This window comes from Crinia signifera, chromosome 6, assembly GCF_055691185.1.
Source record: "Crinia signifera chromosome 6, ASM5569118v1, whole genome shotgun sequence".
NCBI classification, from domain to species: domain Eukaryota; kingdom Metazoa; phylum Chordata; class Amphibia; order Anura; family Myobatrachidae; genus Crinia; species Crinia signifera.
Window position 1 is genome coordinate 268683114 of NC_139222.1, and position 23116 is coordinate 268706229.

At 50.2% G+C, this 23116-nt stretch overlaps 1 protein-coding gene across 4 annotated transcripts in view; it reads left to right on the top strand.

Annotated features, from left to right (window-relative positions):
- Positions 1-23116, top strand: part of HPSE2 (heparanase 2 (inactive)) — a 333369-nt gene that overhangs the window by 232124 nt on the left and 78129 nt on the right. For all 4 annotated transcript variants that reach the window (XR_014444637.1, XM_083149563.1, XM_083149565.1 and 1 more), the window contains 2 exons: positions 13014-13187; positions 17560-17731. Coding sequence is in view for 3 of the 4 variants with exons in the window: in XM_083149563.1 (XP_083005689.1) it covers positions 13014-13187; positions 17560-17731 (346 nt within the window). In the remaining variant the exon portion in view is untranslated. The remainder of the gene's footprint in view (positions 1-13013; positions 13188-17559; positions 17732-23116) is intronic.

Consider the following 23116-nt stretch of genomic DNA (forward strand, 5'->3'; position numbering starts at 1 on the left):
GTGCATTACAAATTATTTGTTTGAAATCTATGTCTGCGCATGTCTGACTCAGTCAGGATGGACCTTGGAGCACTATTATTGTTATGTTGAAATATGTTCTCTAAAATATGGGCAGCTTTAAAGCCTAGCAGGAGCAAAGTTCTGCTGCTAATCTGCCATTACCTGTTACTCCGAGGACCCTGACATTTTCCAGACATCCCTAAAGGGAAAGGGACACCTGATTCCACTTAAAACTGAAGCGTCTCCCAACCTCATACCAACACCTCTTTCTTGAAAGCAAAGAGTGTTGGAGAGAACAAGGATGTAATTAGCTGGAAAAAAAAAATACACAGAACTTCCGTCAAACTCCAAACTGATTTCATGATGGTATTTTGAGGCTAACAAGCCCGATTTCCTAAACACTATGGTAAGAAGCCTGGAAGAGAGGAATTGCAGTTCCCTTAGGAGGTTCCCTTAAACCCCTTTGAAGTTTTCAATTCATGTTCACTTCCAAAGTCTACACCGCTGACAAAAATGAATATACACTCCCCACAACAGCATCTTGGTGTGCTGTGCTTACATAACACAATGCCCTCAACATAGAACCTTAATGGGTTGTCTTTTCAATGCAAAATATTTCATACCAATATACTGTATAATAGTTAAATGTTGCATTGTTACAGGAACTGCTTTCGTACAGAGGTACAGTAATAAGAACAGAATATACAGGCTGTGTTCACCTCAAGTTGTTCTGGTTATATTAATAAACAGTCCTTTAATATACTCCTTGGCAGTGATTCTGGTTGACACACGGCGCTGCGTGTCATTTTTAGCCCGCCCGCCGCTCGCACATGCCTTCACCCTGCGCGGCCTATGGGGCGACATCCACATCATTCGATGGTCGCCACTCGCAAAAAAAACCCAGTAAAATAAATTGCATATCTGTGCGAATTCGCACTGGTGCGTATGGTCCAGAATAAGGTCCATAGTTTCCTTCATCATGCATTGGTAGATGGAAAGATATTGCATATACAGTGTAGAACGTTGTGAGCCAGCGATTAGGAAAAAGGGTCCTCATTCTGATCGACTCGGTAAGCTGCAAATATTACAGCTTAAAGACCTTGCCCTGCCAAATACCCGCCCCCCCCCCCCCCCACCTCAATGCCGAATCCCCTGCGTACCATGCGAGGGACTGTGTACAGGAACACATCCCCTTGCATGCCTCCGCTGGCAGAAGAAATCATTCGTTGGTTGATGACCATCGAATGATTTTTCCTGCCTTCGCAAATAGAAGTAAGAGAAAACTGACTTTTATTTGCGATCGCTACGACGAAGACGGGTTTGGTTGCTGACGTTCTGTGATGTCATCCGCCCCACCCCCGACAGACATCTGCCCGTCCATATTACTGTACCTTCACAAACCAATCAAATGACTCCAAGAGTAATATATAATACTATACTGGCTTACAATATACTGCAAGGTTGTCCAGACCAGCATGTCCAATTACAGTAGCAGACTGTCCCACTGTAATCGGGACAGTTGGGAGCTATGTAGCTTTATTGATGAATATAGTGATATAGACAGAACAACTGCTGTATATAAAGCACAACACAACCAATGTTTGTCCTGAGGCTCAGAGCAACAAAATTCCCCAAACAAATCAAATGTGTCAGCTGACCCGTTGCCATCATAGCTTAGATCCTAGTAATGATTGTTCATAACTCCCAACTTTCCAAGCAGCGACGAGGGGACTGCCGGAAATTTGGGGGCGTGACCTTACAGCAAGGGGGCGTGGCCTTCAAATTGCATCACTCCCAAAAGGCCACGGGCATGCGCACAGTATCTATTCACCGCTGCCCAGCTGGTGAATAGCCCGCCGTGGGACACTGCTGGCCACTGCCGGGACGTGGGACCATCCCCCCAAATTTGGGACGTTCCCGTGGAAAGGGAGACAGTTGGGAGGTATGGATTGTATACTGGAAGCTGCTATGAAATTGCTGACTGTCTTTGACACAAGCAGGTTTCCACGTGACAGCATTTGGGGTAAGATGCCATCTTAAGCTGGTGCTTTGGTGGATGAGACAGTATACAATGGTAAATTCACTGGGGAACTGCAGGAAAACACAGGGACTTTATGTAAACGTTATTACTGACCGTAAAGAATTCATCAGCACAATCATACAAACTGCTCAGGAACATGACTTGAATACAGGGCTGGACTTTTAATGAATGACGGCGTCTGTGAAGAAGAGTCTGTGCCAGACAGAGTCTCTGTGATCCCGTAAGACAAATAAACACATTACTTATTACTCCGCTGATTCCTGCATTGTTGGGGCCTCCTTTATCTCATGGTAGCTGTAAATTAAAATAATCAAATTGTGAAATGTTAACAAAAGCTGAGCGAGTCCTCTGTTCCGTTTTCATGCTTCATAATACACTATCCGCTAACGTGCATAAAGAGCATAAGGGTGCGAGGGCTGTGTGCTGTGTCCCTCGTGTAACCTCACTCCCAACCCCAACCGAAATCATACTCAGAGACAGTGCGTGGGATTGAATCATTGGCCACAGTTTATTTACCACACCTTAATTACCTTTTGCAGGGTAGGGACAGAGAACAGTGGGCAAGGCAAGAAACCTGTCAATGGCCTACATTGACTTAAACCGTGGGGCGTGCCCCCCGCCTACGCTGTAGGCCCTTGGCTACGCCCCTTACCTGTGAGCCAGCCCCCGCCGATCACCCGTTGGCTGGCGCGCAGCCGGTTGGCCCGCCGTCGACAGCTGGAGCCTGGCGTGCGGCCCGACCGAGGGTGAATCTGCAAACCTCAGCTGGCTCCTCCTGTCCCGATGCCTTGCGCACTGCTTCTTCCCGCCACTGAGGCCCCTCTACCTGCCCAGGGGCCGAAAAACCCCCACCCTGCCGCCTCCACTTATTTTAGCCCCCCGGCACCTTTGCCGTGCATTGCCGAACGGGTCTCTATCGCCCAGCGACAGGTGCACCTGTCTGACCAAAAATACCTTAGTTCAGGCTGCTGACCATATGGTCTAGTTGCAGCCCTGGCCTCCACCCTATTCATGCGGGAATGGCCACCGCTCCGTACATGCCTCTCCTCTTTGGGCCCTGTGCTTACCCGGCACGCTTGTGCTGCACTGTTGATGACCGGCCTCACATATAGCTTGCCTGAGTTGTGTGCCAAACCTTTCGATTTGCTAGCCAACATGCCCTCTTTGGAATTGCTGCAAACTGTCGCTTGTCCGGGGGGGAGCCCTTGCTATGCACCGGCATTGCTCCTCACCCGGCGGCCTGATTTCCATGTAGTCGGGGCCGGTTGCCCCGGGCATGCCGAGGCCTTGTTGCGCCTGTACAGCTGCCACGTTGCACCCGTACGGCTGCGCCCAGCTTCTACCCTCCCAATCCGTTTTGTGTCTATGCACTTTGCACTGGCCCCTGCTGCTGCTTACCGCCACATTTTTTGCGCTACCGCCATCCCCACAGCGAGCTTAGCTCTTGCTAGGGGCTCGGTAACCCGGCATGCACCGCTAAAGGCCCCTGTGCTGCTTCACTGAATGTGACCTGGCCGGATTGTCGACATTTCTAGCATGAATATCTACCCCTAGATGTCGAGGCTCGAATGCTTGCCTTTTTCCATGTCCTGCCCCTTATTATTGCTTGCACTGAAAAAGACTCTGCATTGTCTTAATCTAGATTCCCGACACACCTATGGCCGCCCGCATGGCGCTCACCCAGGCCTTGGCGGCCTTCTTCCCCTTTAGAATCATCAGGCAAGCCGCTGCCTGGAAGCTTACCTCCTGCAGCTGCCCTTCACTTGAATCCAGCTTCACTGGGCAGACTTGTACGCCCTCCATGTTCTGTTGCGCTCGCATGGGGAGTTGCTACCTTGCGTGCTCCTAGCTACGGCTGGATAATACGTTCCCTATCGTTTCCCACTCCCGGCGCCTTCCTTTGGCCTAAACTTAATATTGGTGCTGTGCCGGGATGCTGCGACCGACTACCAGGACACCTAATGAGCGGCGGTGCTGCTACCTGCTGGCTGTTCACCGCCTGAACAACTGCCCGATTGTCGCCCGCCAGACTGACTCAGTCTGTTGGTGAGCTCTTCTCTGCCCAAGTTGTTGCTGGCACAACTATTGGGCATAGCTCCATGCTGCTCCATGGCCTCCCACTAGGGTTTCCCCTCAGCGCCCACCGCTCTTCCGGTGGACCATCAGCTCCGCAGCTTCTGGCCCTTGCGGCATCTACGAATAACTGGAATTTAAACTTCCTAATACTGACTGCCCGCGGCATGACTTTCTTTGCCCTAATACTTTTACCCAGGCTCCCACTGGGGGAATGACCATGTCAATTTCTGTGGCCCGGTACGGGGGGAACGTAATGCCCCCCCCCCCCCGCGCCTCTGGCAGGACTGGCATTCTGTAGGTTTCACCGCAAGTGACAGCACAGCGATGACCCGGGGGGTCCCTGCCCCGCCGGATCTCATCGGAGGCATGCTATCGCCCTTGACCCTATGCGCTCCTGCGGGAAGGAGCCGAATGCTTGGTAGCGAAACCCATGAGATGTCGCAATTCTAACCAAACCTTTTTCCTATGAAAACAGACGTCAAGCTCCTTCCCATGAGGCTAAAAGTTTTGAGGCTAAAAAGCCTTCAAACGCTGAGGGTGCAACCTAAAAGCTGAATTAATGTCTAAACGTCTGCCTCCGTGCTCCCTGGCCCTGCGCTCTTATCCTCCTGACCGCTGAGTCAATAAATGACGGGTGCTGGCTGAGCCCGGGCCTCCCTGGTGTACCCCTTGGGACCGAAATTGGCGGGGTTAGGTAAGGCGCTGCCTTCCTACCCTATGCCATTTTCGTGCTAATCTCCCTGATGGCTTAAGCCCGCCCATGTATTTGCCAGTCCCTGATGCTGCAGATTTTCTTGCTGGCTAATTATCCCCTTTGTCTGCTGTGCTTCTTAGCGCTGGAGACTAAACATGCATGCCCTTTAAAGAAGGGCCCTGCATTTCCATCCGGGCTTACCAAGCCATGTAAGTGAACTAACACCTCGGCCGATGTTCCAATGTCCCTTACCCCTTGGCTGGTGTAGGTAGCTCGGGTCAGTGCCCTGTAACTGACCCAAAACCATCCATCTTACTGTGGTGCCCCCTTGCACCGTGGCTGCAGACCTACGCTGCTGTGCTGAAAACAATTTTTACCTGACTGCTGCCATCCCTAGGCACGCTCCCTTTTCCTTAATCCATTCTGCCTGCCTGTTTGCTAACGCTCTGCCCTGTTCTGACCATTTACCAATGCTCCACATGCACAAGGGCATGCTGCTGGGCTCTTCCAGCCAAGCGATGTTGGGGCTGTTGCCGTGGCACGAGGGGTGATTGATTGCCCCTCCCCTGCGCCCTTCCACACAAGGGGATGCTGCGCTGCCGGGACTCCCCCCTTGCCTCCCAACTCTTCCCTGAAATGCCATGATATCCATGAGAACATTACTTGTACTGATCTCTCTAACCATGCATACCCTATGGCCCTGCATATGCAATACAGATTGCCCAACCTTTGGGGGTGCGGAGAACGCAGCCCCCCCTCCTCCTCCCAGACCTAGCATAGCATCTGTGTGCCTGTTCTCACTATGGGGGTGAGAGGAACTCAACCCCCCCCCCCCCTCTCCCTTCCTCCCAGACCCAGCATAGGATCTGTGTGGCTGTTATCACTATGGGGGGTGAGAGGAACACAACACCCCCCCCCCCCTCTCCCTACCTCCCAGACCCAGCATAGGATCTGTGTGGCTGTTATCACTATGGGGGGTGAGAGGAACACAACCCCCCTCACCCTTCCTCCCAGACCCAGCATAGGATCTGTGTGGCTGTTATCACTATGGGGGGTGAGAGGTACACAACCCCCCCCCCCTCTCCCTTCCTCCCAGACCCAGCATAGGATCTGTGTGGCTGTTATCACCCTGGGGGGTGAGGGACACCACCTCCCCCCTCCTTCCTAGGCCAGCAGGGCTACTTCTTGCCGTGAAAACCGTGGCAACTACTCACCTGCCCTCTGGCCGTATAACAAAGGAATTCCTATGGTCTCTCAGGAATGACTTAAACTGTCCATTATACTTCATTGCGCGCGACAATCCATAGCCAATGTCCTTAAAAACAGTTTTACGGTGGCTAAATTATACCCCTCTTGATGGCCGTAAGGCCCTGCCTTTTAATATAGATTGCACATATGTTGTTTTGTTGTCACTCTGTACCGGGACGCGTGCCTTTTTTGACCCGTCCTAGGCACACCTACAACATCACCCATAGCATTGCTAGTATTTGGTTCTCATAATGCATAACCTTCTAGCATTGCTAAACATTCTACATCCCTTGGCATGCTACCTAGCATTGCTAACATTCTGGGTAATTATTGCCCTCCGTTCTTGGCATATTATATCCTGGATAATGCATACTGGCTTACTATTATTATTATAATAATCCTTCCTTTATATGGTGCCACAGGGGTTATGCTATAAGGCCCTGCCTTTTAATATAAGTGCATTTTGCAACCCATCCTAGGCACCCCTACAGCGTCGCCCATAGCATTGCTAGCATTCTGGTTCTCATAATGTATAACTTTCTAGCATTGTTAAACATTCTACGTCCCTTGGCATACTACCTAGCATTGCTAACATTCTGGGTAATTATTGCCTCCCTTTCTTGGCATATTATATCCTGGATAATGCATACTGGCATACTATTATCATTATTATTATCATTTATTTATAAGGCACCACAAGGGAAACAGTAACTACCATTGCTAACATTCTGGATAATGTATATACAGCTCATGGCATAGTACATAGTATTGCAAACTTTCTGTATACTATCTACCTCGGCATACTACACGTTTTTCAGGTTATCAACATTTGTCTTACCAAATCCTGTGCGTCGTTTGTTTTGCTCCTGCTTCGATCTTGGAAACCCTCTTCTCATGCCACCCGTTACCCACGCCGAACAATGCGCAAGGAGGTGAGCAAATGGATTCTGGCTGAGACGACGTGAATGCTGAAGCCACGCCGATCATAGCGGTGCCCGTACTTTGCTGTCCTTGCCTGTTCGCTGTGGCCAGATGGCCTGCCTTGATGCCTTCTCGGCCTGATGAATGTGCTCCTTCCGTGTGGGTATTTGCTCATCTGTGGTGATGTGCTCCTATCTGGTGATCCACGAGTGTCGCCAAGGCCCCAGCCTCGCCGTGTTTCCTTGCCCGGCTCCTGACGCCGCACATAGGCGGACTCTGATGCCCTCTGCTGTATCCCCTCCATCTGTGCTGATAAACATGCTCACCCTGATAAAAATATTGCTCCTGCCTCTTCTAAACGAAGTGTGCGGCTGCAGCCGGCCCTTACTGCTGCGCTGTGGTGTTAGCTGCTCTGCGCTGGTGAATGTTGAACGCTTTGATGAGATGCGGCCACTAGGGGGAGCCCCTTCTGGCCGAACTCCTCTGCTGCTGCTGAAATCCTCCCCCGCTTCCTCAATGAATCTGCTGCTGCCTTTGTCCTGCTGGACTCCTCCCCCACTTCCTCCTCGTGCTCATGCTGGCTATGGGAACCAGGCCTGGGAGCTGTATGGCAAATGGCTGGATTCTGCTTCTGTACTCACTCAGATGGCGTGGATAGGTTTCCCCATGTCTTCTGGTGACGACGTTGCTATTGCGGTTTTCCCGGCAGCTGCGAGGCGGGATGACACAGACTGCTGCTGCTCAGCTCCGATCCCTGGCTGGATGCCGCTGGTGATTTTCGCTCCTCCGTCTGTATCCTCTGCCTGAGCCATGTCTTCATGCTGCTGATATGCTGGTTGTGGCCTCTCCTCTCGAGCCGTATGGATGCTGGCTGTATGCTGCCTCAGTCGCTGAAGCCCCTTCCACACTTTTGCCGTTTGCCCGCAGCTGTGAAGCAGTATGACAAAGACTGCTAATACCCTGCTCTGGTCCCTGGCTGATGGATATCCCCTTTGGTGCTCAAAGCTAGGTAAGGAGACATTGCCCTTTGTCCTCTCAGTGGCTTGTGCTTCGGCTGTAAGCTGCTGATGCTGCTTGGGGAGGTCTGCTTCCTGGCTCTGCTTGTGCTGAATGCTGCCTCCCCCACTGGCCTGGCTATTTAAACCCCTCCCGGCCAGACTCCCCCCTGCTCTCCCTGACTGGCTGGCCGGAGCCCCCGGTGTGAAAAGGGGGGGGGTCAGGCATACCTGCCTGCCCCCTGACCCTCATGCCGTTCGGACTGCGGTACGCCACTGCCCCGCCCCCCTATGCCGCTCCGTGCGCCATTTTGGCTGCCTGCGCTCCCTAACGAGGCAATTACTCTAATTAATAAACATCAAAGCATTCTGTCTGTATAATGGACATGAATAATCGGACCGATTCAGCACAGTTCCTTTAAACCCGAATTTGGCCCTGTGTTCAATGGTGGGGTGTTTGCACATGGGCATGCGCGAATACTCGCATCTGTAAACCCCGGGAGCGAACGGTTTTGGTGAGTTCCACACTCGCTGAGCCGTTCGCTCCAGAAGGGGCGGAATGGGGACAGGCATGGGGGCGACAGCAGGGGAACGCCCAGCATTTTATGGACGTCCCCATAAAAATGCTGATCGTTCCCCTGCGCACACAGGCGTGACGATGCGTGCTCGGGGCAGGTGGCTGATGTCACATGATGTCAGCGCCCGCCCCCTGGTGTGCGACCATCGAATGACGTCTGTCCCGGTCGGCCACATGCAAGGAGATGTGTTAGGGAAGGAGTGAAAATGTCCAAATTCCATCGCAAGCCGCTCGCCATCGAATGATTGGTCACCACTGATCGCAAGCACCACTTCTCCCTGGACTCCTACCCCTTTCACATTCGCACACCCGGGTCATACCCGGGAATGTGTTCCCGGATGCTTCCCGGGACACTACCCCAGGAATGTACACTTTCACATTGGCCACCCGATCCGGAATGAAGTCGGGCGGGTGGCGTCATGTGGAGGCTTGGCCGGGGCGGCGCTGGGAGTTGTCAGCACCTCCCAGCGGTGTATTTTCACTGCAGTGAACAGGATCTGGGTCACGCTGTAACTGGACGCTGTGGAACCCTTGTGGCGCCAGATAAATAAAGGATAATAATAATAATAAGGTAGTAAATCTGGCTTCCGTAACAATATGGGGTAACATATTGTTCCGGTATGTGCCCAGCCACACATTATGGTCCTCATTCTGGCCTGCCCGGTCCCCAGCTAATTCGTAAAGGGGACCAATGTTAATCCACTTCTTTGCAGGCAACTTCAGCGACTTGCATAGTCCCCGTGCTGTTCACTATACCTCCCAACTGTCCCAGTTACTGCAGCAACTTTCCAGTATTTGAGGACGTTCCCGCTGCCTGCCTGGGCCCGGCGGTGTCCCGCGGCTTGGGGGGGGGGGGGCAGGTGAGAGCCCCCCCCTGTTGCTCGTGAATAGACTCTTGCAGGAGCAGCGCAAGTGTAGGCCACGCCTTCAGGCGCATGCCACCGTGCCTCCGCCGGGTCCCTCCCTCCGCGGGCAGGGGGTGGGAGGTATGCATTCACACAGAGGGGGTGGGATGGAGGCAGGTATGGGGCTTTCACAAGCGTCTCCTGGGCGTACTCACAAAATAGTGGATGACGCTGGGTATCCCCATACGAACACAGGCGGGCACCTGCCTTTCCTTAGGTCACAGGACATGAGCCTCCCACCATGTTCTCGTACCTGGACACCACAAGTCTAGGCCAGTCCACATTGACTTAGATTTGCGAACAGGGTAAAAATCATTCGATGATCGGCAACCATCGAAGGATTTCGGACCCGTACGCCTCCCCTGCAAATATATGCAAAACATCCATTCGCAAAGCGGTGGGGATGTGCGGACCGTGGCCGGGGGGTGGGCATTCCCGCGGGCGGCGTTAGAAGGCTCTCTAAGCAGCTAATTTTATGACTTGTGAGTCAAACAGAATCACCCCCTATATCGCAGAGAACTGAATACGGCCATGAAGCAAAAGATACTGTACATTACAATGTGTGCTCTATTATGCGCCAGACCGACCTGGGGATTGTCTGTGAATTGTGTACATTGTGTACTGCACAGTGTATCTATATTCCTGTGTGATGTGATCCAGTCGGTGTGTAGCCCTTCTCCCGGCTGCCAAACACGTAGACCTTTTATCTATAGCCCAATACCTCGCCAGATCTAAAGTGGTTATATATGTAGTAAGTGTAAATTTTTACAGTATTATATAGACATTATTTATGTCCACTCATAATCTTTTGGAGATGTGTAAGTGGGGATAAAGGGAGAGCTGGACTGCATCAGCGCTGATTTTGATGTTCACATAGTCCTTTAATGTATCAGGTGTCAGCGGTCTGGGGAAGATATAATCCAGATGACAGTCGAGTTCTGTTGAGAAGAGATAACGGAGATGAGACACCATTAAATAATCTAATTTTTCACAAACGAAAATAAAAATGTCCAGGCCGCTGCTGGTAACGTTTTGTTGATGGTTCGGATAAAAACATATTGGGCACAGCACCAAAAAATGGTATATTTATACAGGAGCTAAAATCGGGGTGATACTTGCTGCCCTGCACCGCTTTTGGTCGCCTCCTTTTAGGCTTATTAGGTTCGTGATTGGAAATTTATGGCATGTACTTTACGGACCTTATTCAGGACCATTCGCATCCCCTGTGCGAGCGCACGGGGGACCGATGGTGGGCGTATACGCATTTCTGCGCAAATGCATACGCCGGGTGCGTGTGGCCGCGGCTAACAGGCTGTTTGCCGGGTGCACGGACCCAACATTGCGGGCAAGGGGTGGCAGCCCGGGGGGACTCGTGCATGGGAACGCCCAGCGTTTCATAGGTGTTCCCGTGGTAATCGCCCGGTGAAGTGGGCGGGCAGCTGACATCACCGGAAGTCAGCTGCCCGCCCACTTCCTCCCGAATGTCCACTCACCTGAGAGTAACCTTAGATGTGTGTGGGCCTTTCACATCATTCGATGGTCGGCGATCAACGAAGGATGTGGGTGTTCCACAGCCTGCGAATGGATGTTTATGACAGCTGTCACCAAGGAGAGGAGGAGGGGGAGAATAAAGCCTCCCTATATGGTCCAGGGATGTACCAAAAAACGGAATGGCCTGGACCACATGGGGAGGCTGTCATCTCCCCTTCCCCATGTCCCTGGTGAAAGCTATCACAGACACCCATAGGCGAATCTAGGGGGTGGTCCGGGGGTGCACAGGACCACCCATTAGCCCATTTTGTAGCTGAGGGATGGGGCTTTCCAACGAGCCCAGCTCCGTGTCTCTAGCCCTCTGGGAACCGGAGATACGGCCAGGCAAAGCTGGAACGTTTTCCCTATAGGATAACATGGGACCCCCACCCAGTTCAACGGCTGCCAGTTCCCCCTTACGGCATCACTGAAGCTCAAGGTTGATCTCAGTCGAACCCAAATCGCTGGGCCTTCAATCTGATACCAGGCTGGATCTATATGGGTTAATTGGTTCCAGGGATATTGAGGTTAAACCGTTTTTTTTTTCATTTCTTAAATGTCATTTCATGACTGTTTATGTTCTTTGAGGGCAGATTTCTCTGGAACCAAACAGCCCAGTTTCACGGTACCAAAATCATTCGAAGCCAACTCAAAAGTTCTTCAATATGATACTGGTCTCATGTAAATGGGTCATTTGGTTCCAAAGATATAGCTGGTTTGTTAAAGGGGGGTAGGGAGAGGAGAGTGGTTGTCTCTCCCCCTCACACCAGAAAATGCAGGGACTAGGCTGGTGTATAAAGGGTCAACCTGGGAATGTCCCTGCATGATCCTGGGACCATATTCCCGGGTAAATCCCTGCATTTTCTGTTGTGAAAGGGGTATTATTTCAAAGGGGCATTACGGTGTGCAGCATGATGTGTAAGCGGCATTATGTGTGCAGCATGATGTGTAAGGGGAATTATGTGTGCAGCATCATGTGTAAGGGACATTATGTGTGCAGCATCATGTGTAATGAGTACTATGGTGCACGGCATCATGTGTAATGGGTACTATGGTGTGCGGCATCATGTGTAATGGGTACTATGGTGTGCGGCATCATGTGTAATGGGTACTATGGTGTGCGGCATCATGTGTAATGGGTACTATGGTGCCATCAAGCAAGAACCCCCTAGCAATGAGCACGTAGGTAAGCAGCACTTATGTGGCAAATATGTAATGGGCATTACGGTTTGTTATATAGTATGTAATGGGCATCATGATATGTGGCACAATGTGTAATGGGCATTATGGTGTGTGGCCTTATGTGTAATTGGCATTACGGCGTGTGGCTTTATGTGTAATGGGTATTACGGAGTTTGCTAAAATGTGTAATGGGCATTACTGTGTATGGTCTAAAGTGTAATACCACACCCCTTTTTGTGATGCCACGCCTCCTTCCCATGAGGCCACGCCCCTTTTTTGTCAAAGGTCTTCCTACTGTTATGTCTATATCTGGGACCACCCATTACCATAATTCTAGATTCGCCTATGCAGACACCCCCTGGACCTGACACTACAAGCTCCGGAATGCAGAGTTTGATGTCCGGTCCGGCATTCCAGGGTCTTGTCCGGGTCCGGTTTTTACTTAGTCCCCTATTAATGTCTTGGCTCCCCTGAAACATGGCGGTAGCCACATATCAGTATCATCCTTACAGTTACACATTGTAGCATCCCCTGTAACTCTAATAATATAAATCAGAGCCTGGACGGCAGCATTAAGCCTATTAGCAAATCGTAGAACACTCGTGTTCTCCGAAGAGGGAAACTGGCCCCTTATTACATATGTAGTGGACACTCAACACATCACATTACTGGAATACCGTTACTGAGCAAGGTCCAATAAATACATAATAAGTGCAAGCCTAAGACATTAACAGGAGCGAACCCAGAGCTAATGCATTTAATCTCTTTATCATGTCTGCTGAATTGCTGTTGGGTTCTCTATTGAAACGCTAGAATGCATTACGAGATTCTTGTTTCCTCCCAGCCAGGTCTCTTGACAAACTCTATAACTTTGTTGACTGCTCTGGACTTCATCTGATTTTTGGACTGAACGCTCTTAGGCGAAACTCGGATAATTCTTGGAACGGCTCCAGCGTGCTCAGCTTACTAAAGTACAGCGCCAGCAAGAAGTACAACATTTCATGGGAATTAGGAAATGGTGAGTAAGAGGAAGCCTCCTCAGTTGTGGAACGCTAGCAGGGGAACATTCTTGCTCCACTCAGCCATTGTTACCATCTACCGCATTGCAAGTACAGGGCCAGATTGTATGCTTTGTTTTCCCCAGTAAACGTCCTTTGCGGAGTGTTGCCGGTAATATTGGTATTTGAACTGTAAACGGAGAACGTTAATTAAAACACAATGTATAGAAGGACTTGAGCTGGTCATAGACAACACGAAGGACGAAGGGAGCGGTGGCTGCCTGATAATCAAAGCTCCTCCATCATGGCCTGATTAAAGGTTCCAGGTGCCCTAGGCTAATACACATGTAGCTCCCCTTGTAATGCTGCTAAGCACACGTGTACGGGCGTTCAGGGACTCGCCAGACTGCCCATGTGCATGTAAGGAAGGTCATACACCTGGCATGTAGGATCTAATGCTTGTGGCATGGGAAGGAGACTTTGGCTTTAGGCTGCCCAGCTGGCGCTGTAGCACAATGTACATAACGTAATGGTTCCATCAGTAAGTTACATTGGGGCAGATGTATTAAGCCTGGCAAAGAGATAAACTGGAGATAAAGTGGAGAAAAAGTGGAAGGAGTTAACGCATCAGCCAATCAGCTTCCAACTGTCATATTTAAAACACTGCTGATTGGCTGGTGGGTTATCTCCTTCCACTTTTTCTCCACTTTATCTCCAGTTTATCTCTTCGCCAGGCTTAATACATCTGCCCCATAGGCACAGCCATCTTGGAGACGCCCTAGGAACTTTACCCCCCACAGTACATCAGGACGGGCGACAGCTAACAAGCATGAACTAAATAAGGCTTTCATGTTAATCCTCAGCTGTCACCTGCAAGGCTTGCCCCAGTAGCCTAATCAGCCTATTGGTTGATCAGGCATTGTCCTCCATGTACAGTAGACTGCAGGATGTATGGAAGTAATCTCCATTCACAGCATGAAGCTGGCTGAACAAGTGGACCGGACTTGTCTGATAACCAAACCATACAGACTGCTGTTCTGCCATTTTCAGGCTGTGAACGATCATTATTCAGGTTGATATACAGAACCATAATCATTCAAACTAGTCATTTGAACAATTGTTATATATACAGTACACAGCACCGGTAACATGGGTATTAGTTCATAATGGGTTTGCACTGAGAGGCTAATGCAGACCCATCCTAAATGGCTTTGAGAACCATGTTATCCCCTTCATGATTATGCTACAATGGCTTCACCAGGAAAAGAACTAACACAACCATTACACTTTTGCAGGGAAATTCCAGTGCTGTTCCAGCTTCCATGGTGAATACTGTAGAACAGGCATGTCCAAACTGTGGCCCTCCAGCTGTTGTAAACCACACATCCCAGCATGCCTTGCCATAGTTTTAGCATTCCCTAATACATACCTCCCAACTGTCACGATTACAGCTGGACAGTCCTCATTTTCGGGCCCTGTCCTGCTGTCCCACCCACGGCAGGCATTGTCCCGCTGCGGGGGGAGGCAGTTGGGAGACCCCCCAATCTAATAGAATAGACGCTGTGTGCATAAGCCACACCCTCATTTGCATACGCCACGCCCCCTTTTCGGAAGCTATTTCATCAGCACAGAAGTTGGGAGGTATAGCAAAAATGTGGCAAGTCATGATGGGACTTGTAGTTTCACAACAGCTGGAGGGCCACAGTTTGCCTGCTGTAGAACATAGAAGTCCCTGGGGCTGATTCAGATGTGGATGCTATTTCCATGTTTTATTGTCTGCGCATATATAGATCTGGGGCAGCAAGGTCGCTCATAGTGCACCATGATTAATGGGTTGCTCAGTGGTGTCCTAAGAGAGGATGAGGCCCGCGTGCAGTTCGGGTGGCGTTAAGCTGCTCTCTAAGCGGCAAACCACCACTGCGAGCGGTCCTGAATCACCCCTCAAATGTGCTGTCCAATCAACTCTACTGTCACATTTTGGTTGGAGAGCTGATCACGATGAAGCATTTTGAGGGCAGAGTAGGTACAGCAACCAGGAGCTTTTAACAATTGTACAAGCATGTACCAAGCTCAGGGTCTGTGATAGTGGTCCGATTATTATTTATTATTTTATTTATTAACAGCTTCTTATATAGCGCATACATATTCCGCAGCGCTGTACAGAGAATATTTGAACAGTCACATCAGTCCCTGCCCCAGTGGAGCTTACAATCTATATTCCCTACCACATGTACACGCACACACAGACATTCTAGGGTTAATTTAGTTGGTAGCCAATTAACCTACCAGTATATTTTTGGATTGTAGGAGGAAACCGGAGTACCCGGAGTAAACCCACGCAAGCATGGGAAGAATATACAAACTCTGCACAGTTAGGGCCATGGTGGGAATGGAACCCATGACCTCAGTGCTGTGAGGCAGTAATGCTAACCATTACACCATCCGTGCTGCCCTATGCATACTTGGATCATAGATGCATGTATGCAGGAGACGAGCATATACTACCGATGCCTTCTGCAGCAATAGAGGTGGTACGCTACATTGCAGCTGTGAAATACCAACCACATCAGGACTTGTATTAATAGGGATACATCACTCTTACCCATTATACGTCCCATCATTTCACAGGCTGCTTCAGAATGCTAAGATTTTCCATTAAAGAACCCTTTATCATTACACAAAGCTTATCGTGCTGTGTTTCTCATTTGGTTTGATGATAGGACCAAATGTTTTCTAGATTGATGTAACACATTCACCAAAGGCAGCTGATGTATAAATATCATAAAACAGACACAAGTATTTAGTGCAGGTCCTGCTAATGATCTACAAGTGATGCTCTGTCCAATGCCGAATCATTTGTGAGCTCCTTGTAACATCACCTTAATGGTTGTCAGGTTGTTTTACTTCACACCCAAAGGGCAGCAGAGGTTACAGAACCAGAATGCTTTTCATTCTGCTTGTCCGCTTTTAAGTGGAAGAAGGATGGAGGCTTCAGACCAAGAATAATAATCATTACATTCAGTGGCCGACCGGAGACACCTGTTCTCCTTTCTGTAATCCTCATATTATCACTTCTACAGTTTATTTTCACAGAGCAGATTTAGAATAAACCACAGGAACCACCTTGTAGACACTTCAGCTCTTGCCTTATGGCTGCCTACTATGAAAGAATGATGGGCCCCAACAGCTTGGGCGGCGGCCTGCTTTAATGGGCCCGCTGGGCAGCCATTGTACACTCGCATGCACCCAGCGTCTGCACATGCGAACGTGCCCCCGTGCGAATGCATGTGCACTATCCAACGGACCTGAATAAGGTCCCATGTGAGAAGTAAGACCATTTCTGATCACAGTTTTCTATTACCCAGAAGACACTGAGAACCTTACTATGGTGGGCTGTGAGGCTCACAGTTGAGCTGCAGCACTTCTGCGCTGACCACTAGATGGGGCTGATAACATAATGCAAACACAGAGATAAGATAGATGCACAGTAACAAACATTGCTGAAGGCATGACATAGCCTATATGGAATGTATCAAGTGGTTTTTTTTCCTTTAGGCTTCAATTGAACCATTTTTGGGGCCGATTCAGATCAGTTTGGTAGGGTCCGAATTCATCCCTGTTTTCGCTGGTGGGGGTTTGCGCATGTGTGAATATGCGCATGTGCAAACCCCCTGTACGAATGCCTTCAAGGCATTCACACTGTGATGGGAGAGAAGGGGGCGGGCAGGGGGGTGGAGCAGGGGAACTCCCAGCAGGGCCGCCACTAGAAATGTTGGGGCCCGGGACTGACCTACAGTCTGGGCCCCCAGCGGCTCAGCACCATACTTCCAGCCGTCCGCCCCTCCCCCCTGCATGACAGCACCCCGCCTCCCCCGTCCCCATTACGTAGCATCACCCACGCCGGCTCCTTCAGTGTCCACAGTCAGGTCCGGCGTGCACACTGCACAGTGCAGCCTGCAGAGCACCGAGCCCCTCTGTGTCCTAGGCTCGGTGCTCTGCAGGCTGCACTGTGTATTGTGCATGCCTGGCTGCCAGGTGGGGGAGGCTGGGTGTGGGTGCAGGGGTCTGTGGGCAGCTGACCGGGCCCCTCCAGAGGCTGGGCCTGGGACAGCTGTACCCAGGGCACCCCCCTGTCGGCGGCCCTGACTCCCAGTGTTCCCCTGAGAACCTGCTACCTGCTCTGAGCGGGTGGTTGATGTCACATGACATCTAGTGCCCGCCCCCTAGACTGACTTTTATTACTTTAGGCTCACACCTTGCTTTGCTGTATCTGTAAGCACAACTTTTATAAAATAACTCAATACTCAACTAATTGTTAATAACCAAATATTCTACTTATTTATTGATGTCATTTTCCATAATAATAATAATAATGCCATTTCCTTCCTGCAGAACCCAACAATTATAGGACATTAAATAGTCGTGCTATTAATGGCAGCCAGCTCGGGAAGGATTACGTCCAGCTCAGGAACCTGCTGCAGTCCATCAGGACCTACGCCAAAGCAAACTTATATGGCCCTAATATTGGACGACCCAAGAAGAACGTTATAATGCTTCTTGATGGGTAAGTTACTAATATTTGTGGATGTGTATATGTGTAACGCATAGAAGTCCATAAACTGGGAACTGTTGCAAATTGTATTATGTTGCATATTAGCTGATGTCAATCAAGACTAATGTTTGTTTCAGTGACGGGCAACCGGATACATTTTGTGGTCGCACGGACATCTCTAAGCTTCAACAGGGTGACACATGGGCCCACACATTAATCTAAGTACTCAGTTATGAGCTAGTGGTGGATCCAGCAGGGGGGCGATTGGGGCTATTGCCCCCTTCCAAACACAGGCTATTCTTAAGTCACTTCATCCTGCCCTGCACTGAAGAGGATAAGGTCCGTTCCTCCCAGTGGCGTAACTACTGTAAGGCAGCCCCAGCTGCCACTTGGGGGAGCAAGCCACAGTTGGGTCTGTGTGAGCGCCGGCACCCGCTTGACGCACTGACATGATGCTGCCTGACGCTGTCCACTGGCTGAGCACCAGAGGCGAGTCATCCGCAGCGCAGGTGCGGCCATGGCAGAGATGACAAATCCCCCCACTGATTCAATTGACTGTACACAGAGCCGGCTATTGGCGACTGTGTAAACTACATTGATCTTCACAGCTGACATATAGAATTTGATTGGTTCAATGCCCACGACATGAGATTAATTTTTCCACAACACAATTGCTTCCGGGGCACAAGGGTCATAATAATAATAATAATAATAATTAATAATAATAATGTTTGTTGTAAGAGATCAGGGCTTGACTACTTTGTATCATCAGTCCATGTTAGGCATGTCCAGGTACTAAAATGATCTGTTGGGGACACTTGAGGACTGGAATTCGGAAACTTTCTTCCTCCCTTTAGCAAAGATACATTAAGGGCTTCAGGTGAGAATCAAATAAGAAGGAAGTCAAAACAGTAACCGAAATTAGTGTGTTCGGTACTTATGTATTATCTGTGCTGCCGATTTTTTGATTGTATGCCTTAACTTAAGGCATACAATCAGATGCGATGCAATGCGATATAGCATCGCATGCGACCATATCGCATGCGATGCGATGCGATGACCCGATTTTTCCATAGGATTCATCTATCCAAGTGGGCATGGATTTGGATAAAAACCTGTGGCGAGCGTAGCGAGCCACCGAGCCCGAAGTGTGGCGAGCGAAGCGAGCCCCGCGAGGGGACGGTATTCTGTGTCCCCTTGCGGGGCTCGCTACGCTCACCACGCTTCGGGCTCAGTGGCTCGCTACGCTCGCCACAGGTTTATATCCAACTCCATGCCCACTTGGATAGTAGGGGTATGAAAAGGACCCCTTTTCCCATTGAATTCCATGTTAAAATGGACTCAGTCCATTTTAACATTGAATCCTATGGAAAAATCGGGTCCATCGCATCGGATGCGATGCGATGGACCCGATTTCAAAATCGGCAGCCCAGTTAGTACATAAGTACCATGGGTACTTATGTAATATCTGGGCTCCCGTTTTTCTTATGAGACCAAAAACCCTCGCGGGGCTCGCTGCGCTCGCCACGCTTCGGGCACGGTGGCTCGCTGCGCTCGCCACACTATATAAAATCAACTCCATGCGTATTTGGATAGTAGGGGTATGAAAAAATGGGGTGCATTTAACATGGGAGTCCAGTTAATACATAAGTACCGTACCATGTGTTCAATTCCTGTAGCTTTAGGGGAGCGGCGGTGGTGGGTAGTCACGCCCATGGGAACACCCAGCGTTTCATTGGCTTTCCCATGAGAACATGAAAACGCCGGGCGTTCCCATGGTACTCACCCAGTGCCGTGGGTGCTAGGGGCGGGCAGCGGACATCACCGGATGTCAGCTGCCCGCCTTTTTACCCTTAGGAATACACGCAAAGCTAAGACACCATAGAGATGTAGTGCCGCTCATTCATTCCCACCGCCCGCCAGATCCCTTTCACTGGCGTGCGCCGGCGATAGAGACTGGGACGTGCGTGCGTCTCACACGCACGTGCGTCCCAGTATCGCGGCGGCTGGGCAGCGTCTCCCTGCCCGTCTCCGCTTCAGGGAGACGCTGCCCAGTTCGGGGGGGTTGGGGCGGCAAGGGGGACCGGCACCGATGGTGGGGGAGGCAGCGGGGTGCGCCAGCATCTCTTGCGCGCGCGCCCCTGGCGGCAGCCGGCCGCTGGCGGCCTGCAAAGATGTGGCCGGCTACATCTGTATATACCTGCCACCCTGATAATTGCTTCAGTGTCCTGTCCCCTGATGCAACTGTCTTTACTTACCATGTTCTTGTCCTAAATTGTTTTGTACTGTAATTCATTATTTGTGTTTTGCTCATATATACGTATTGTTAGGTGCTGCAAAGCCCTTGTTGCGCCATATAAATAAACCGTAATAATAATCTGGGTTTGGAACGAGGTCCCCGTGATATTTTCTGATTCCACGGCTGCCCAGACCAATGTCAAGATTATGTCATTTTTAAAGAGAGATTCCATGGAACAGCATTGTAAAGGAGAATAATTGGAAATAAATCACATTATGACATTTACACCAGGTTTGCCGTGGGAGTACGTTTCACATGCTAGTCTTCAGTCTGAGCTGTGAGACACATAACAGAGCTTGGTAAAAAAAAAAAAGCTACTGCATAGAGCAGACATGGCCAAACGATGGCCCTCCAGCTGTTGTGAAACTACAAGTCCCATCATGCCTTGTCACAGTTTTGCTATTAGGGAGTGCTAAAACTATGGCAAGGCATGCTGGGATTTGTAGTTTCACACCAGCTGGAGGGCTACAGCTGCAGCTGGTAGGGTGAGTTTTCACACTACCTGGGAATAGACATATGAAGGGTACACACCAGAACGACAATGATCGTGCGATGAGGAATCTTTTGTGCAGCAGGTAAAATCTCCAAAGCGACCAAACGACCGTCGGGGTCGAAATAGCATTGAAAACATGCACAATCTGTTCTTTTTACATACAATCAATCGGACGTCAAAATTGGGGGCATTGAGCACCTAAACCTCAAATAATATAATCAGATTTGCTGCAGAGGTGCAACATTTCTCCAAAGTTTTTCCCCCAGAAAATCATTTAAGAAATATGTTTTCCGTCTATAGAGGCGTACAGTAATTGTTTACAGATATTAGTGTGTATTTCCTATACGGTATGATGCACCGTATGCTGCAATCTCATGTGTTTCAGATCTGATTCTACTTTCGTCATTTTCATATTACATAAGTTATGTCCTCTACTTATCTTCTGTCCTGTAAAATCTTACTTACTCATTTCTACGCGTGGTAGCACGCAGAGCTAAGCCCTGTTGAATTTTATCTGTCATCTAGTTCTTCAAAACCGGAATAATTCTCATTTCTGGTTTATTGCGGTACAGATATCCCAAAGCCGACCTTATTCCTTAACTAATGATCTCACAAATCACTGTTTTGGCAGATGTATTCAGCGATTTTTAAATGTTACTAATATTTGTTTTAGAACACACGCTTCACTTCCTGCAGCCCAAACAGTATTGTTTTCAAGGCATCGATGTGTTCTGCCGACTTTACATACAGTAAGATAAAATGCTGGGGCTTGTGAATTGACAGCAGTCAGCAGATCAACCTCCTGGTGTTGCTGTTCTACCAAATGTGCTCATTAGCCTACTGGTTACCGAGTGTCGAAAAAAAAAGGCTTGAGGGTATATTAATAACATCTCACATTTGTGATAATAATGCTGTTACTCACATATGCAAAATGAATAGTTTTGCTTTCACTTATCCTAGCGAGCAGGGAGCACTACTGAGGACTTTCTTTGACTCTGTGGTGGTATCAGCTATATTCTTTGGGGTGGTTTGCTGGGGTAGCAGCATTCCATCTGCTGATAGCATACTGTACCCTCCAATATTTGAAGGGCAGAAATCGGTACACATTTAGGAAGGGGCGTGGCCATGGGTAAAGTGGGCGTGTCCTTTTGTAAAGTGGGCGTGGTCACGTCCCCAGGCACCCGGCCCAGCACCTGATGCAGCTCATGTCACATGGTGGCTTGGTGGGCTGCGGGCATATTAAATAAGTATACTTATTTATTAACTAAGTATCTCTTATATATTTAGCCAGATCTGTCACTCAACCCCTGTGGAGAACGTTCCTGTGTAGAACAGTTTCACTTTCATGTGTCTGACGTTCCACCCCCTTGACATCACCTTCCCCCGCCCAGCCAGGGCTACAGTACACGCCCACCATCCACCATTACTCCACAGCCACCATCCATCATTACTCCTGCACATCCCTACCCTCTGCCAGGACCCCCGCGACCCCCCTCCCGCGATTCGCGGGACCCCCCGCGACCCCCCCCTCCCGCGATTTGCGGGACCCCCCCCCGCGACCCCCCCTCCCGCGATTCGCGGGACCCCCCCTGACCCCCCCTCCCGCGAATCGCGGGACCCCCGCGACCCCCCTCCCGCGATTCGCGGGCCCCCCGCGACCCCCCCTCCCGCGATTTGCGGAACCCCCGTGACCCCCCCTCCCGCCATTCGCAGGACCCCGCGACCCCCCCTCCCGCGATTCGCGGGACCCCCGCGACCCCCCCTCCCGTGATTCGCGGGACCCACGCGAACCCCCCCTCCCGCGATTCGCGGGACCCCCGCGACCCCCCTCCCGCGATTCGTGGGACCCCCGCGACCACCCCGGTATTCGGACTATTGTTAGACAGCACTTACATCGACAGCCATTACATCGACACCATTAGTTCGACACCTCAATAGGTCGACATGGTTTTAGGTCGACATTCCATTAGGTCGACATGTCATTATGTCGACAGCTCATTAGGTCGACAGCTCATTAGGTCGACAGCTCATTAGGTCTACATGTTTTTAGGTCAACACTGCCATTAGGTCGACAGTGTCTATGTCGACAGTCAAAAGGTCGACATGGGTTTTTTCATTGTTTATTGAGCCGACATGTGCCGACAGGCGGTATTTCATGCCCTACTATCCACTAGGGCGTGTTGGGAGAATAAAATAGTGTGCCGAGCGCAGCGAGGCACCGTGCCCGAAGCATAGCGAGCGGCTGCGGTACACTTCAAACTGTGTCCATGTCGACTGTGTCGACATTTCGGCCAAAAAACAGTGAAAAACCCATGTCGACCTTTTGACTGTCGACATAGACTCTGTCGACCTAATGGCAGTGTCGACCTAAAAACATGTCGACCTAATGAGCTGTCGACCTAATGGTATGTCGACCTAAAACCATGTCGACCTATTGAGCTGTCGAACTAATGGTGTCGATGTAATGGCTGTCGATGTAAGTGCTGTCTAATATCCGTCCCAGACCCGACCACCCCCTCCCGCGATTCGCTGGACCTCCGCAACCACCCCCTCCCGCGAAACGCGGGACCCCAGCGACCCCTCCCTCCCGCGAGCCCCCTCCCGC